Consider the following 18,433-nt stretch of genomic DNA (forward strand, 5'->3'; position numbering starts at 1 on the left):
GTCAGTTCCTCCAGGCAGATGCCAGGATAGTACCTTAGAATAGGCCATGATCAGAGCCTTCCACATCCTTTCTGATTGAAATCTCAATAAGGACACAAACTGTCCTGGCTGATGCTTTACGTGGTTTACCTTAATCCCCCTAGACCAGCCATCTCCAACTAATGTGCCATGGCACACTAGTATAACAAAGGGTCTGCAGGTGTGCCGTGGGAATTTGGGGGTAGGTCAAAAAGCAGCAAGAAAAAATAGAGGAACAAAAAAAAATCGTAAAAATCTGTGATCAAAATTATTTTTAAAAATAACACAACGATTAGAGTTTTAGCTATTGAACTTTTAAACACAAGTTTATTACTCATATTTTAATGATAAAATATATCCTTAAGAAATGAATGGTATGCCTTGACAATTTTATCGCCTTGCTTGGTGTGCCGCTGTACTGCTCTAGGCAAGTGCCAGAATAGTATATTGAACCCTGCCATGATAATTTCCTTCTGCAACCATCCAATTTGTATTTTATTAATCATCCTACTGTTAGACACTGTAAAGGCTGAGTCACAATAGTATTGCTGAACTAACCAGGAACAAATGTACACACTGTGAGCTACTCATTTTGTAATTTTTGAAGTGTCGTGTGTATCTGCTTCAGCATGTAGACAATCCCTTGCTTTGAATCATGTTCAGGTTGTGATTCCAGGTTTCATAGCCACATGAATCAGGAAGCAAAATTACTCTCTTATGTTTCAGTATTGCACTTCTGCGGAAACCAAATGGCAAGATGAAAACACCCGATTTTACTCGGGAATTGTTGGCATTAATTTGAACACGTTTCAGAAGTCTGTCATGCTAATAAACTTGTTTAAGGCATTGATATTAATGTTGTGAATCATTTATGCCTGTTGAGTTGCTGATGTACCTTTTTCCAGGCGTGGAGATCCAGTGTATTGGCCATTTCCACCTTTTGTTTAGCCTCCTGAGTGTGGATAGCTGCAAGCCAATCCAGCATGGTGCCCTTAACGTGATATCCAGTGTGACAAAGAACCAAGAATGTGTCAATGATATTGCAGCATCGGATGTGTTGGTACACTTGTTACTAACCCTTTACAGCCTCCCTGATGCACAAATTACAACACTGGAGACCCTGTATGCTCTCATGCACACCACCAAGATCGTCAAGGATGCTTTAGCCAAAGGTGAGCATGTACATCATCCCTTTCAGTACTGTCCCAAGGACACTTCAGTACTCTTTCCTAGACCAGTGCTTTAAGAATCCCTGAGGTGGGGTTTGTTTCCAAGAATGCAGCAACTGTGAATTGTTACTACAGTTATGCCTTTCATATTATTCATATTTAGCTACATGTACCAGAACAAAACTTATATAACAGTGGAGTCCTAGGCTTAGTGATGCTCATATGGAAATCGTATCTACACCAGAAACTGTATTGTTATCTGCAGGGGCAGCACTGTTCCTGTTGGACCTGTTTTGCAACTCAAGTGTTCCTGCTGTCAGAGAGAAGACAGCAGAGCTGTTAGCAAGGATGGGGGCTGATAAGTTAGTGGGGCCTAAAGTTCGCCTCACAATCAATCGCTTCCTGCCCGCCTTATTTGCAGATGCAATGCGGGACACACCTCATACCTGCGTACATATGTTTGAAGGCACACACGAAAATCCAGAGCTCATCTGGGATGCAAATGCTCGCCAGAGAGTGTGCAGTACCATCTCTGCACTTCGGGAGGAGTATGTGACTTGTATCTCGTACATAGTCGTAACTCACCATCATGAAGACCTTGTGTGTCTTCCTCCTGCAGTAGATATTGCATGATATTCAAGTGTCAACGCACACTAGCGTCATGCTTATAATGATTCCAATTTGCAGAAACATACACAAATAGTTTTATTTTGGGACATGAGGCTCTAGTGGCGGTGACTATGAAGCACAGTCTTCTGGGTGGGAGAGAGCCTGGCTTTTCAGAGGAACAAATCACCTCCATCTTCATGATCAACGAGCAAGCCAGCAGAAGCAGGCAGAAGCAGGCAGAGCTAGCTGGAGGTGATTCATTCTTTTCAAACATCAGGCTCTCTCCAAAGTATGCAATGTTAGAACCCAGAGAATGTACTCTTCGGTTTTATTTTTATTTGGGTCTTCTAATCACAATTTGCTTCCAGCAAAATTTTAGTTCTTGTGAATAGTGTTTTTTATATGGCTCTTAATTCTTTGAGTTTTCTAAGCAGAGGAAGTACATATCTGAACAAAGTAATGGGGAGTATATTTGGACCTAAGAGAGTGGAAGGGACGGGAAGATGGAGAAAATTGCATAATGAGAAGCTTCATAATTTGTATCGTCACCAGATATCATTAGGATGATCCATGAAAGGAATATGAGATGGGGAAGGCATATAGCACACATAGGGGCAATGGACTGGAAAACCTAAAGGGAACAAACCATATGTGAGACCTAGACATAAATGGGAGGATAATGTTAAAATGAATCATAAGGAAATAGCTGAGAGTGTGGACTGGAATTATGCAGAGACACGTAAGAGAGAAACCTTTTGGAAAGTGGCCATGTGAAGGATAAAGAGAATGTTGGGGTCATAATGTTAAAATGGATCATATGGTACTATGTTGTTAGCTTGTGAATTACACTGAACTTGCTCAGGCCAGAATCCAGCAGTGTCCATTGGTATTAATACCATTTTGAATAATTTTAACTGAAAGAGTTCGGTCTCTGATCTAAAAAGAATAATGTTCTGTGAATCAGATAGCAAAGATTGCATTCTTATGGCTTTGAAAGTAGAACATTTTTATTCTCATTTTTAAAAAGTGTTGGGATTCAATTAAAGGGAAGTATTATACAATATTCTCATAGAGTTTGGGGTACCCATGAAACTACTTAGGCCGATTAAAATATGTTTAAACGAAATGTGTAGTAAAGTCTGTATAGGTAACATTTGTCTGATAATTCTCCTATCTAGAATGGTCTAAAACACAGAGATGCTTTATCACCACTCCTTTTCAACTTTGCTTTAGAATATGCCATTAGAAAGGTCCAGGAAAACCAGGTGGGACTGAAATTAAATGGGATGCATCAGCTGTTAGTCTATGCTGATGCTGTGAATCTACTGGGTGATAATGTAGATACCATAAAGAAAAACACACAAAATTTAATTGTTGCTAGTAAGGAGGTTCGTCTAGAAGTAAACACAAAGAAAACTAAGTATATGTTGCTGTCTCATCACCAGAATGCCAGGAAAAACTTATGACATGAAGATAGCCAACAGGTGTTTTGAAAATATGGCACAGTTCAGATATTTGGGAACGACTCTTAACACATAAAAACCTGATGCAGGTAATTCTTGCTACCATTCAGTTCAGAACTTTTTGTCTTCTCGTCAACTGTCTAAAAACATAAAAATCAGAATATACAAAACTATAATTTTGCCTGTGGTTCTGTATGGGTAAGAAAATTGGTCTGACATTAAGAGAGGAACATACACTGAGGATGTTTTTGAGAACAGGGTGCTGAGGAGAATATTTGAACCAAAGGGAGATGAAGTGACAGGAGGATGGAGAAAACTACATAAGGAGGAACTTCATAACTTGTACTCTTCTCCAAGTGTAATTATAATGATCAAGTCAAGGACAATGAGATTGCCAGGATTTGTAACATGTATGGTGGCAAAGAGTAATGCGTATAGGATATTGGTGGGAAAGCCAGAAGGAAAGAGACCACTGGGAAGACCAAGGCGTAGGTGGGTGCACAATATTGAAATGGATCTTAGAGAGATAATATGGGATGGATTGGATTGATCTGGCTCAGGATAGGGACCAGTGGAGGGCTCTTGTGAACATGGTAGTGAACCTTCAGGTTCCATAAAATGCTGGAAAGTTCTTGAGTCTTGCTGCACAGGTGGTGACTTCTCAAGAAGGGTTCAGCGCCATGAGTGAGTGATGAGTGAGTTAACTATCTGGTTACATCACTCATGTAGCGCAGAAACAAAACCCTCAGGTGACATGGTGTTTGCCTGATGACACCGCAATAGGAGAACCAACTAGTCCTGGTGAGCCTGTTGTGGGCGGTGTGTATTTACGTCTGTTTGTGGCCAATCCTGGCTGGGTTGTGCGTCGACCCAAGGAGTTCCTTTCTGAGCTGATGGACACCTGCTTAGGGATTATGAACAAGGAAAAGCTGGACGTGAGTAGCGGCATGTCTCAGCGTTTGTCAGGTCTAACACATGAAAGATTCTGCACCAGTTCACCCAGAAATACATAGGAAACCACCTAATGCTGCTTCCTGGTGTGGTATGCTTCAAAACTGTTTTATCCAGAAATATGCAGGCAACTTAACTAACAATACTTTCAGGTGATGTTCTTCTGAAAGCTAGTTCATCCTGAAATACTGGAAACCATTTAATACTGTTTTTTGTATGGTATATTTGAAAGTTATTGTATCCAGAAATATGCAGGAAATCACCTGTCCTGCTTTCAGGTGTGGTCTGTCCAAAAAGTTGTTTCTATTTGCTACAAGCAGTCATTTTACAAAACATATGGCAGGTCATTAGACATGTCGACCCAGAATTTCATTTGTAGTAGTCTTGCAACTTTTGTTGATGGAATAAATTGGTGGGAGTTCTGTGATACCTGGTGAAACTTATCGCACTACCAAGCACAATGTAACACAGTATGTATGAGGAGCTGAAGGTGTGAGTCAGAATGTAATGTTCTGGGCAGCAAAAATGTGGTCATGTTATCCGTGTGTTTAGAAGATGTCTGTTATGCACAACTCATTTGATTTATAGTGGTAACCTTTCAGTACCTCAGCTGAGATATTTTACTTACCTCAGCCATATGTCATGCTTGTGGTCACATTTTGTATTCATATTCAAGAGGTCCTTAGTTCAAACATTGGCTGGAATGTAAGATTTGAGGCTTTCATGGCGGTGACTATGAAGAAAGCAGTCTTCTGGGATTTGGCACCGTGTATATGTGGTGTTAACCGACGTTTCGGAGGAACGTATCGCCTCCATCTTCAGGGTAGAAGAAAAAGTATAAGAAATCTGCAAGCGACAAGACCGTGAGAACGGTAAAAGCAGACTGGAAATAACACAGCTATGTGTGAGCAGAGAGGGAAGGGGGGAAGGGCAAGTATACAAGTGAAAGCAGTGGTGTGGGAGGGGTAGGGGAAGGGAGCTGGGGCAAGCGTGGTTTTGTGTACGGGAGAGAAAAGCAAGGTTAAAGGCTGGGCTCTAAACCGTAAGCTGGGGGGGGAGTTGTTATGTTGGTTGGTCATGGCCTTGTGGCCTTCTGGATCTGGTGTCATATCCCGGTGGTGGTTTTTTAAGAGAACAGATAAAAGAGGTTTCCAAGACTTGCTGAGACGAAACCCCTCCTCTCTGTTCATATTCCCTGGATGCAGTTCGATCTCAATGGCTTCCCTAATGATGCGATCCATATAGCGCGTCTTGGTGGCGAGGATGGAGGTATTCTGAAGCTGAATGCGGTGTCCCAGTTCGATGCTGTGTTCAGCTACGGCCGACTTGTCCGGATGTTCGAGACGGATGTGCCGCTGATGCTCCTTCAACCTCGTGTCCACGGAGCGGCCTGTCTGCCCAATATAGACTTTCCCGCACTCGCATGGGATACTGTATACACCCGGTGTCCTTAGGCCCAGGCTGTCTTTAACCGGCCGGAGGAAATTGGATAATTTGTATGGAGGCAGACCCACTGCTTTGATGTTGTGCCGGGACAGCACTCTGCTGATACGGTTGAATATGGTCCCGACATAGGGAAGGAAGGCGACTGAGCCCGGTTTGTCTTCAGGCCGGCTGATGTTGGGCCGACGGTTGAGAACTCTGTGGATCTGCCGGTTGTTGTATCCGTTCTTCTTGAATACATCCTTCAGGAGCACCAACTCCGCATGTAGGCTGTCTTGATCACACAGTGCTCTGGCCCTGTGCACCAATGTAGAAAGTGCAGCTTGCTTGTTGGAAGGGTGGTGGTGGGACGCAGCGTTAAGGTACAGGTTAGTATGGGTGGATTTGCGGTACACTCTATGGCCCAGGGAACCGTCGGGTCTCCTGTAAATATCTATATCCAGGAAGGGGAGGTGGCCTTCAGTTTCAGTTTCCATTGTGAACTGGATGCACTGGTTGATACTATTTATGTGGTTCAGGAAGTCCTGGAGCTTGTCGGGACCGTGTGACCAGATGACGAAGGTGTCGTCCACGTAGCGAAACCAGCAGCGGGGCTTGTGTGGGGCCAAGTCAAGTGCCCTCTCCTCGAAGTCCTCCATATAGAGGTTAGAGATGACCGGAGAGAGTGGCGAGCCCATCGCCACGCCATCGGTTTGTTCATAGAACTGGCCATTGAAGGTGAAGTATGAGGTGGTCAGGACATGGCGGAAGAGTCTCAAGATGTTTTCTTCGAAATGTCGTCCTAGCAGATCCATCGTATCTTTTATAGGCACCCTGGTGAAGAGTGACACTACATCGAAACTGACCATTATGTCGTGGGGATCAACATGGAGAGAGTCCAATGTGTGGACAAATTCCATGGAGTTCCTCACGTGGCGTGGACCGTTGCCAGTGTATGTCCTCAGTAGGCCAGCCAAGTGTTTGGCCAGGCGATAGGTGGGAGAGCCAATGGTGCTCACAATGGGCCTTAGTGGAACGTCAAGCTTGTGGATTTTCGGCAACCCGTAGAGTCTAGGTGGCCTGGACCCTTGAGGTCGTAGCTGTTGGCAGACCTCCTCAGCAAACGGGGACTTTTTCAGAAGAAGGACAGTCTTCCGCTCTATGGCATCAGTAGGATCCTTCTTCAACTTCCTGTAAGCCTTATACTCCAAGACAGCGGCGATCTTCCGGTTGTAGTCGGACGTATCCAGCACCACTGCCGCATTACCCTTGTCAGCCGGAAGGACGGTGAGCGCCTCATTGGCTTTTAAGGACCGAAGGGCTCTTCTCTCGGCACCAGTCAGATTGTCATTTGGCCTGCGGGAGTTCTTCAGAATCCTGACCGTCTCCTGTCAGATCTCCTCCGCAGTCTCTACAGGCAGGGCCACTATCACTTTCTCCACCCCGCACAGGATATCCTTGATGGGAACGGACTTTGGAGCCACAGCAAAATTGAGGCCTTTGCTCAGGGCCGAGAAAGCCGCTTCATCCAATGGCACATCACTCAAGTTGACCACTGTCTTCTTGCTGTCAGGTGGGCCGGGTGGGTGCTGGGCCTCATGCAACCGTTGAAACTTCTTGCAGTGCCTGGCTCTTACGTCATCAGTGATGCGTAAAGCCTTCTCACTGGCGATGCGGTCGAGCAGGTCCCAGTCATCGGCGGACAAGTCCTGGGTCAAGCGCAGGTGTAATTTAAGCAGTTCTCTGGATACAACGTCCAGCTCCCGCCTGGTGTGGTGGATGTGTTCACGGAGCAAACAGAAGCTCGTGCGTCTATAGATTCTGTCGGCAGCGTCAGAATTTATATGGTGTTTGAACTGAAGGAAACGTGGGATGGTGTTTTGGTCCCTGCATCTATTCACTTGTATACTTGCCCTTCCCCCCTTCCCTCTCTGCTCACACATAGCTGTGTTATTTCCAGTCTGCTTTTACCGTTCTCACGGTCTTGTCGCTTGCAGATTTCTTATACTTTTTCTTCTACCCTGAAGATGGAGGCGATACGTTCCTCCGAAACGTCGGTTAACACCACATATACACGGTGCCAAATCCCAGAAGACTGCTTTCTTCATTGGCTGGAATGCTGACTATACTGAGTTTTTCATTTGTTTTCTCAGTCCCTCCAGGAAAATAATGGGTTAATACCTGGCCTTAAGTAATTAAGTGCCTCACCATGATGTAGCTCTTGTATTCTGAACTTCAGCACTGGATGTTGCTGAGTGGTCAGCTTCATGCTTCTGCTGCCTAACCCCCTCAGGGAAACAACCCCAGGTACCCATTGTGTAGGAGGCTAGGTGGCCAAAGGGCTGATCTTGGTGTTACAGAAACACTTGCTTCTGCTGGGAATTCAACCCTGACTCCTCAGGTGCAGCCTGTAGCCTAGTCGGTGTATTGACCAAGCTGTCCCAGCACCTTCTGCACTGTCAGTATATTTTTAATTTTAGCATACAAAGAGTTTCGTATAATGGATGTTGTACTTATGTTTATTATTATTTCACTTCCTAGCTGCCATGGTTTTAGTTTTCATTAGCACCTGGAATGCAGATACATATTTTATGTGGCTACTGTGCTGTATTACTTTGCAGAGAAATGACACTGATACAACTTGCTATTTTCTGAAGACCCATTGCCATGAAAAATTCGAGAGCCCCACATCAAATGGTATTAGTCATTACTGCCATCTTGGTATTATTGATAGTCAGAATTTTGTGTGGCCTCACTGGTCATTATATTTATGTCAGTTGGTTCAAAAGGTTCAACACCCCTACAAGACTACACGGTGGCATAATCCAGATGATCACAGTTAAGAGTACTTCTGTCTGTGTGCAGGTGGATCTACTGGAGACTGTTACCAGTGCCTTGGTGTGCCTGCTGCAGGCACAACCTTCACTTGCTGACCAGGTGCCATCCCTAGGGCACATCCCACAGCTATGTAAGAAGATGGTGACACACCGCCAACAGGGTGCCATCATTCGGGCCACAGTCTTGGTGCTACATCAGCTGGCAACAAGTGAGGTGTGTGTGTTACAGTGCCACCTTATTTGTACTTGCATGAGAAGTGCATGCAGAATTTTGGTTCTGTTGTTTAACCCCATATCCATGCCAGAGGAGAGGGCTTGTGGTGAAGTACAGCTGGGACTTAGTCCCTGTGTAGTGTCAGATGATAGGATACTTAGTGAATGATGGATTAGAAGGGATTTGGAAGGAAGTGGCCATGGCCTAATTTGAGGTACTGTGCTGGCATTTATCTGGAGGGACTGAAGTTTCCCAGATGCAGTTTGTACCGGGCATCTTATGAACAAAAGTCAGAAGCATTGCGGCTTGAGCCAACTTACTCTGTTCAGATTTTCTGTAATTTCAAGTAATGAAAATGCTGTTTGTTTGACAGGTCTGCATTCAAGCCATGGGACATACAGAGTGCATCAATCCACTAAAGCAAGCAATGCAGGCAAGAAAAGACATGATTGGAGTTGTATGTGAGGCCCTCAACAGACTTTTCTCAACCAACCATGATCAGCTGATTAGTCAGGTAGGGCATACTACATTTGTCATGTGTTTCAGCCCGATTTACCATGACAGTGTGGGAGACCCTCACTGAAAGTTTGCCCTGTATTTTTTCTTTGTTTCCTTTGACACCCCAGTCCTCCTATCAAATATATTCTCACAGGCTGAAGATGAAACTGTTCACATAAATGCTGATTCTGCTTTTGGGTCTTTGCGTCATTGCCAAAATTTCAGAGGTGTCGGCAGCCTCCATCTTCAGCATCGAGGTGATTGGGGTGGGTGATTTTTCATGTATATATATATAGGTTTTGGTCAGAAGGCCCATGGGGGGAAGGGCAGAGACTGTTGTCTGGTCAGGCCAGTAGTGACAGTGATCAGGGAAATGTTATCAAACATAATGTTTCACTGCTATGTAAATATGTCCATTGATCGCAACAGTTTTATATTTTTAATAAATAACTGATAGACTTAAATTGTTGATAAAATCAGTTGGTTTTATTAAGGTGTTATTTTGCTACAAGTTGTGGTCATTTGTGACCATCGTCAGGCATTTAAAAACAACAAAATGTGTCCACGTTCATTACCAGACTGTCTCTCACAATGGATCCATTCCTAAATACACATAGTGTTGCCATGTAAAAGTTTTTGTATAGGATCACAATGTTTAGATATATTAAAATACTTCTCTAATTAGTAAACCTTATTTAATATTATTTTTATAAAAATTATCCAATTATAGATAGGGTTTTTTTAAGGTGGGATGGAGTAAGGGGAATGTTACATATGTATATATGTGTATATAAAATGTGTTTTCATACTTTTTGTCATTTATGGGGTTGTGGTTGTTATATGAGTGTGCATTATTGGTGCTAATGATCGCATGTGTTTTTTTTTNCACCAGCCACCACCATTCTTCCCATTGATCTGGGTCAGGTCAGGATGGGTAAATTGCTGCTGGTCATTTTAGGTTCCAAGTCCCAAGGGACTCATACACCATATTTTTCAATCTCATGACTCTGGGAGTTATGCAACTGCTGATCATAGTCTGTTGGACCAAAATCTATATATACAATAGCAGCCCCCACCTTCCCGCTGGCACAAAACTCCAAAACATCGGTAGCACTGGCCATAACAACATGGTGCCATTTATGGCAGTTCATCAGCAGAAGTTATGTCACAGCTACTACAGATTTGATGTGTAAACAAAAGAAAGAATTACATTAAATAAACCTAAAATGGGAATGATTAATTTAGCTTTAATTTTGCCCATTAGTAATTACTTACATTCTAAGATACAGTTACCATGCACTTCTGAAAGTTAATCATTTATGAATAGTGGTGAATCTTTAGTATGAAATGAATGCTTCTGAATTTTGGTGATGTTTCTCGCTGCAGGCCTTGGAGGCTGGCATGGTGCAGTATTTGCTAGGCCTTCTGGAGGGACGGTTAGAAGCCCTGGAGAATCCAGCCATGACAAAAGCACAGATTGTGAAAGCTCTGAAATCAATGAGCAGGAGCTTGCTGCATGGCTCTAGGGTGGCAGCCATATTGGATAAGTCAACTGTTTGGTCAGAGTACAAAGATCAGCGTCATGACCTTTTCATCAGCAATACTCCCACTGCAGGATATCTCACAGGTAACAGTTGGTGTTCAGGTGGGCTCCTGTTCAGTTTATTGACTGAGCCATTTGGATTCGTTGTTGCTTAGTGTTCAGTAATTGCTGTACTAGTACGGAACTATAGTAACAAATTCAAGCTGAGATCAGGATCTCCAGGCTCCACAGTCACATTCTCTGACACAGCTTAACTCTTTTTACCCTCTCATACATGTATATATGAGAAGGTGACAAAGTCAGTCTCAGAATTTTGACAGATTTACATGTTTTGAGCCCCCTGAATGAAAAAAAAAGTTTTTTTATACAACTCTGTGTGAATGGATGGATGTGCATGTTGCTTGTGCCCGAGTGGTTTGACAAATTCCATTCATAGTCAGCATTCAAGAGAGTGTCTGTCATAGGTCAGTGTCTGCTGGATATGAACACTGGAGCTTCAAATTGGCCCCAAAATACAAAATGGCAATATTCTTGGAAACTGCTCCAACAGTTTTGATTAAATTTCAGTAATTTATGGAGACCAGCTCTGTAAATCAGACTGCATTGGTGGTATCAGAATATAATGGCACGTGTACTAGGGGCCTAAATTTGAAATGTTTTATCAAAATTTCTAATGGTCAGACAGATTTAATTGTCGTTTGGTATTCAGAAAGCAACAGTGGGTCTACCAAGCAACAACGTAGTGTATTCCATTTCCAAGGTAATATAGTCAGAGTCAGTCTCTTTTTCTTATTATGTATTTTATGACTGTCAGTAGCTGGACAGCTCTTGTGAACACAGTAATGAACGTTTGAGTTCCATAAAAGTTGGGAAATTCTTGAGTAGCTGTGCAACTGGTGGCTTCTCAAGAAGGGCTCAGTTCCATAGAGTTAGTCAGTAGACTGTAAACCACTGAATGGCAGGATAATGAAGGAATGATGAATTGGAAAGTATTTGGCAGGAAGCAGTTTGGGGCTGAGGTACTATGTTGGCATTTGTGTAAAAGGTCTGAAGAAAACCATGATAAGCCTGTGTCACAGTATTCAGTGTTCTAGTCCAGATTCAAACCAAGCACCTCCCAAATATGCGTTAAGAATGTTCCTACAGTGCAAACTATTTGGTGGCTCGCTTCTCTACCCTTACCGTGAAGATGGAGCCCAGAAGTACCTCCAAAATATAGCTACTTATGTACCAGACTACATGGTATCACACTTTGGAAGGCAGTAATTTTCATTATAGCTGTAGATTCCACCTTCTTACTATCTCAAAACTTTCATCAAGAGACTGCAGTCATTGTCTTAGACTCTTCAAGGAATGCACCATTGTGCTGAGATGGAAACAAAATGCGAGTCATGTGAGCTTGTGTGTTGTGACACTCAGAATTTACTGGGCATCAGCATGTGAGGTGCTACATTTTATATGAAGCTGTAATAATCAATTTAGCATAAATTGGTCCAGAAGTTGGGTCAAGATTGCATCAGCTTTAGAAGATATTATTTTAACGGTATGCCCCTAAAACTCAATGTGGAAGTGTAGGCTTTGTAATAAAAACATAAAGAGAAGAAGAGTTTATGAATGAGATCCTCAGAGTAGGGAATATTAAGATTATGATCTTCTGGGGTATGATACTAGGCAATCTGGTAGACAATACCAATGTTTTGGAGAACGTACTGCTCAACTTTAGCAGCTGTCTGCCGGACTATGTGGCATCATAACCCACAAGACTGTAAACATAACAGGAAGCACTGCCTATACCATAGCTCAGGCAGTTATTTGCTGCCTTCTCACCATGATGGTGGCCCTGGTTTAATCCCAGGGCAGTCCACCTTAAATCTGTGGTGAACAAAATGACATAGAGGTAGTGTTTTCTCCAAGAACTTCAGTTTTCCCATAAATTATCATTCCATGAAATGAATGCTGCATTTCTCTCACTGTGCACTAGGAATAATAAACAAGGAAAGAAGTTACATCAGAAATTGATGGCTGAACCCAAATATCTTACTATAATATAATAATATGGGTGTTTGTTCTTTGAAGCTGGGACACCAGCTACAGCAGGGTACCTCACACAAGGTAACACCAAGACGTTACCCGACGCTCCTCCCCCTATGGACAGAGAGGATTCCTTGGTGAGAACTGACACCATATGATGACAGTTGACATTCTGGTAATGTATGATGTGCAAAGCCCTCTGTGATAATATGTAAGAACAGGCAACATTTAGTCTGTGCATTTGTGGAGAGCTACACGTGATAAGTTCAGTGACAATAAGAACAGTTCAGCTGCTGTGATTCAAGGAGAGCAGAACAGATGCTGAGTGCAGTAGTCTCAGCGAGGAATGGAAGTGCTTCAGAATGTTGTCAACATTTGATTTTCCACATAAAATTATGGGATTCTTAAGGCCTATAATTTTTTTAAGATTTCAGGAACATTAAATCGGTATGTTCTGATTTTAACCCATTCAGGTCTTAGGTTGGATTGAACCTGACAATCCCAATAACCTTATAATTAAAATAATGAAACTGGCCCTTGTAATGTGTCATATGTTCAAATAAATGAACCTCAGAGGGCTCAGTTTAAAATTTGACCAAGCAATTTTACACCTTGCTTAGTGTCATCTGTTAAAATATATAGACCTCAAAGGGTTCATGTAAATTGCTCTTTTTGATCTGTGAGTTATTAGAAGTGGTCTCATGGCATACAATAGTTCCTAACAACTGAGTGTGTTAGGCATATGTACACTGTCATGAAATACAACATGAGTGGTACAAACATTGAAATAATTTTTATATGAAAATAAAAATTAATCAGGGAAAGCTGTGTTAGTTTCTGAGTCAGCATATGTTACACCGTCTTTGCCTGAGACACTTGTTGCTTGCATTCCTGTACTTATGTGTATATATAATTATATCATTGTTTTTCACCCTGAAGATATCCACTTGCTAATTTAGCTGTTGACAATTTGCCATTTCTGTTCCAGATATCATTGTGTGCTTTTAATACGCACAAAATAATATGGTTTACACAAAAAAGATATTTAATCAGTGAATTATATGAACAAATCATATATAACTTTATACAGAAATCATTCATACAATTTCAAAATGTATTTTTCTTTATTGTGTAATAAATACTGTATTGTAGAATTAATATTGTATTGTTCAGTTACACTCCAGTCCTTCAACAGGCAGCCATTTGGAACTCTCAAGGGCATCCCAGAAGTTGTAGTCCCTATCAATCAATTCCCAGTTCATCTTCTCAACATCCAATGGAATGTTGTGTTCTGTAAAACATAAGAAAACTCTCTGTTCTGAATTCCCAGCAGTACATAATATTAAGTACTTACCAACCCAGGGCTACTACTGCAAAAGCAATGGTACCTACCATGTGCTTAAAATTTCCCATACTGTTTCTCAATATTTCAATATATTTCCAGACTTTTTAGTTTATAGGATGGTAACTTTCAAATAACTATATTAGATGTCACTAGAATATGAATGTACAAAGTGTGAAGCATCATGTTCTGAGAAATGATTTTAAACCAAGACAATCTTTATATTATGTGTTTATATCTTTTCACATCCTTTTTGCTTTTGTCATTGTAAATGCCTTGAACCAGCATGAAACAGTGAGGTCTTTTCTTTAAAGAAAGGTACCTGTTTTTCACACATTTTCTAGGACCACTGAAGTTTGTTCAGTAGCATTACTGTGTACTTTCTGCCCCATGCTTTGTTACTGAATTAATTTCCTATGTATAAGAAGGAACTCAACTCAACTGCGGTAATTCAGCAAGAGGTCTAAGTGTAAACATACCAACTAGCTCTAGATCATCCTCGGCACTTGCAGTCTCATCCACAACCTGCTGAACTGCATGAGGACTCTGTACATAGTCCCCCACTGCTTGTGTCATGTGGATAGAGGTTGCAGCTGACGGATCGGTGCTTGCATCATAGTAGCCTTGCCAAGCAGAATAATTCTGCCAGTATGAGGGATCATAGTACTGACTGTAGTCCTGGCTTGAGCTGTACCCACTTGTGTTAATTGTTGTGGTGGCTGTACCAGTCCTGAAAGCATGACATGCCACTGTAAGCAATCACACTTGATTCCTGGAAATGAGGATTAATTTCTCTCTGTTCCTTCAGTGGTTGACACTGTCTTGCTTCTTTCATAGGCTGACAGTTGCTGGCAGGGGGAAACAAAAAAATAAGGCTTTACACTGGAAGCTCCATACCACAGTCATAAATCTCCTAAGATAACTTTATGAGCCAACAAGGCCCTGCTAAGAGATAGGATCCAGTTCTACCATTTCAAAAATGCCACAATAAAGGTCCAGAGATAGGGACCAGCTGTCGATTGGGCCCAACTAAGTAGGTTCCACCTGAAGATGGAGACAGAATCCACTCTCCAAAACATTGTGTTTTAAGTAAAAACAGGATGATGGATGTCCAGAAACACAATAATTGTTTTAAACTGGCTTAAAATAAAGTCCAGTGGCAGCTTTCATGAATATGGTGATGAAACATTTCATTCAACAGCAGCATGGAATTTCTTAAATTCCTGAAATTACACAAAATGTCATATTCTTATTAATAACCCCAGAATCAAGGAACTACTGAATAGGAATTATAAGTGCTAACATCTGCACTGCAATATTTGGTATACCCACTGAACTCATAATAGTGGATCAAATCTCCTTATCCATTCAGTAATCACTAGGCAAGACAAATAAATTAAAAATACTAATGGTGAGTCAAGTTTAGGTCCATCCCCTTATGGCCTACCAATATATGAAATGCCCACTTGGGACCTCAAAATGGAGAAATAAGTCATTACGTTGTGGTCTGGAAGCGATGGGGCTTGGGGACGGCATTGCTGATTTTTATGGCCTTGCTTCCTAGGCCTTTGTAGCCATTCATTGCCACAAGACAGTTTTTCTGTTCCTCTTCATTGGCAAACCGGATGAATCCATAGCCCTTACTGTAGCCAGCATTGTCTAGAATCACTGGGAACACAAGGATGCTGCTGTTAATTTACATTGCATTTCTCTGGTTGTGTGAAATCCCTCAAGACTTATGTGAAGCATCTCACCTTTAGCTGTTCTGATGGACTGGTATCGTGAAGCGAATGTCCTGTACAGGGTATAGTCATCGACATCAGGCGTCAGATCTCCAACCCACAGAGAGAATTCCCGGTCTATTGGTGGACGACCTGTTGTACTCGCGTGGTTCAACTTGAATCGAATTGGCTGAAACACAATCCATTTTATAAGATCTGCCAGTAGGTGAATCAGTTTTCTACATGATCATGGTAGAGGCTTACTGACTTAATATGTGCTGTGTGTCTCACTGTCATCAGGAGTGCGTGACCTGTTATCATCAAAGTGGGTCAAAACTCTCCATGGTCACCCTGGTAGATGGAATTGGCTGGGAAGTACAAATCTAATGAGAGATATGGCACATGTTACCAAATAAAACCATTACAGAGATTGTCGGTCCTCTTTCAGAACCCCAAATGTCAGTCTGTCTGTCCCCTGAAACAAACACACTTTACAGTTGCAGCAACTTTCTGACTTATCTGTCATGCCTGTAGCCTATGGACTGCAACTCCACAAACAAAAATAAAACACAGAAGTCATCTAATCTACATATGAATCCTTTGGGATCCTAAAATGTGCTACAATGCTAAGCACCCATTATTAATCTACGACAATAAGCAATGCAGGTCCATCTCACTGAGTTGTGAAAAACTGAAAACAAATGACACCAATGATTTAAGCAGTCCTGAAGTCTCAAGTTTCTCTTTGTATCAGTTGGTAGCACTGCTTGCCAATGAAGGGCTGCTGAACAACACATGCTTTAAGGACTTCTTTGCAGGGATCATGGTCTGGAGGGAGGGCACATATTGTGCGATAAGTTCAGACCAACTGGTCTCAGAAATGTTTATCTGTTTTCCTAAAGTTCCAGTTGTCAAAGCAAGACATGGAACAGTGTGGGTATATGCCTATCCTACTGTAACGTAAAGATTTCAAGTACTGTGAATGCATGCGAGTGAAAGATGCTGGTCCGAACCAGACACATCAGAAAAGCTAAGAAAGGAAGGAGCACTTACGGACCAGAATAAGGGCCCACAGGCTTCAGCCCATACTCTGGCACCCTGCGTGGCCCTCACCCTGGCACGCCAATACTTATTAAGTTACCATATACGTACAGGCTGGGTATTTGGAATAACTTTTCCACTGAGTTTGTGCATGGCATTGAGTGCTGCTTCGTCTGTTGTGAAATGCACAAAACAATATCCTGCTGGCTCTCCAGTGTACTTATTTCTCATAACCTTAACATTCTGGGGCTGCTCCCCCATTCTTTGGAAAGCAGACATTACAAAACTTTCTGTCATATAGGGCTCCAGCTGCAAAAAGAAGTCTGCACTCGCCAACAGGTCTACAACTTCTACATACATCATACGTTAACTTCCTGCAATCCGCCAACAGACATGACACCATATTTTGTAATATGGAGAAGACAGTACACCTTTCAAGCTTTATGAAACTAAGAGAAATGGAAATACAATTCTACTGTTTGCTTCAAAGGGCTGAATCCATAGTTAAATCAATGCAGTAGATACTGAATACATCACATGAGAAAAAAGAAATGCGTATCAAGTTTTGGCTGGAAAACTATTTGGAAAGAGAGAATTTGGGAGTTTCAGCAACGTCTGGGAAAATATGGAAATAGGCAAATAGATTGTGAAGATATGGATAGGGTCCAATGGGAGAATGTTGTGATAATGGTGATGAAACCTTCAGTTCTATAACAGGGAAGTTCTTGCTCAGATGATCAATTACCAAGTGCTCCAGGAAATCTCCACACTAAGGGTCTGGATGTCATAGAACCACATGATATAATGAAGCAGAGATTAATGCTACAGATATAAACAATAGCCATGGATGCTATATTCCTTTGGCCTCCATGACTAAAGAGGCATGATTTATCCCTAATTCAGTGCTTCACTGACTCCAAAGCTCTGCCTGATAGTTTTTGAAAATGCTGGCTCCCCTGGTATTTGGTCTTGGATGATAACATGTACAAATAACACGAGAAGACAGGAGAGAAAATCTAGGGGGATGGGACTGTTCAGTAATCTGTAAGTTCACCCTAAAATCTACCCTCTTTAACCCCCTTTCAATGTCATTATTTAAATTTTGTAGTCTACTGGTGGTATGATGATATGTTTACAAATTATGCCTATGCGCAGTAGGTGTAATATAATCTCATAATTAAACAAAATGGATCAAGCAATACTCTCATAGAAGAAAACAGTCTTCTGGGATGTGGCACCGTGTTGATCCACACCCCAGAAAACCACAAAATCCTACAATACTCTCATAGTTTTCCGGCTACGTATTACTAGCGTACTTTGTAATGAAATGAGATGGCTTTTCTTATGTACTTACCCCTCCCATCCATAACTGACAATGTATTAACCCTGTTGTTGACATTTTCAGTACGTTCAGTACCTTCACTCGACCACCGCTCTTTATATTTTCGCAAACACCAATTACTAGTAAAGTTGCTAGCTTCCCTAGCGTTCCCAATTATCCAAATTACGTTGGTAACCATGTTGTTCATTTTGTGGTGATCTGGTGTCATCTATGCTGATCCGTGCCTGCCGTT

The 18,433-nt window shown here is 42.0% G+C and overlaps 2 protein-coding genes across 3 annotated transcripts in view; one reads left to right on the forward strand and one right to left on the reverse strand.

Moving 5' to 3' along the window:
• Positions 1-13,913, forward strand: part of LOC111863245 (dnaJ homolog subfamily C member 13) — a 49,334-nt gene extending 35,421 nt beyond the window's left edge. The window contains exons 29-35 of one of the 2 annotated variants that reach the window (XM_023849377.2): positions 924-1,190; positions 1,453-1,746; positions 3,989-4,194; positions 8,498-8,683; positions 9,057-9,197; positions 10,568-10,808; positions 12,801-13,913. In XM_023849377.2, the coding sequence (XP_023705145.1) occupies positions 924-1,190; positions 1,453-1,746; positions 3,989-4,194; positions 8,498-8,683; positions 9,057-9,197; positions 10,568-10,808; positions 12,801-12,913 (1,448 nt within the window). In that variant the 3' untranslated portion in view covers positions 12,914-13,913. Of the gene's footprint in view, positions 1-923; positions 1,191-1,452; positions 1,977-3,988; positions 4,195-8,497; positions 8,684-9,056; positions 9,198-10,567; positions 10,809-12,800 lie in introns of those variants that run through there. The other variant, XM_023849376.2, reaches the window with a different exon arrangement.
• LOC111863246 (tRNA selenocysteine 1-associated protein 1) lies at positions 13,780-18,377 on the reverse strand. Its single transcript, XM_023849378.2, has 6 exons — positions 18,214-18,377; positions 16,971-17,168; positions 15,852-16,008; positions 15,597-15,765; positions 14,577-14,827; positions 13,780-14,046 (listed from the first exon to the last, which is right to left on the reverse strand). The coding sequence occupies exons 1-6, from the start codon at positions 18,256-18,258 to the stop codon at positions 13,925-13,927; spliced, it is 942 nt and encodes a 313-aa protein (XP_023705146.1). The 5' UTR covers positions 18,259-18,377; the 3' UTR covers positions 13,780-13,924.
• Positions 18,378-18,433: the final 56 nt, after the last annotated feature.

The sequence above is a fragment of the Cryptotermes secundus genome, unplaced genomic scaffold, assembly GCF_002891405.2.
Source record: "Cryptotermes secundus unplaced genomic scaffold, Csec_1.0 scaffold929, whole genome shotgun sequence".
NCBI lineage: Eukaryota > Metazoa > Arthropoda > Insecta > Blattodea > Kalotermitidae > Cryptotermes > Cryptotermes secundus.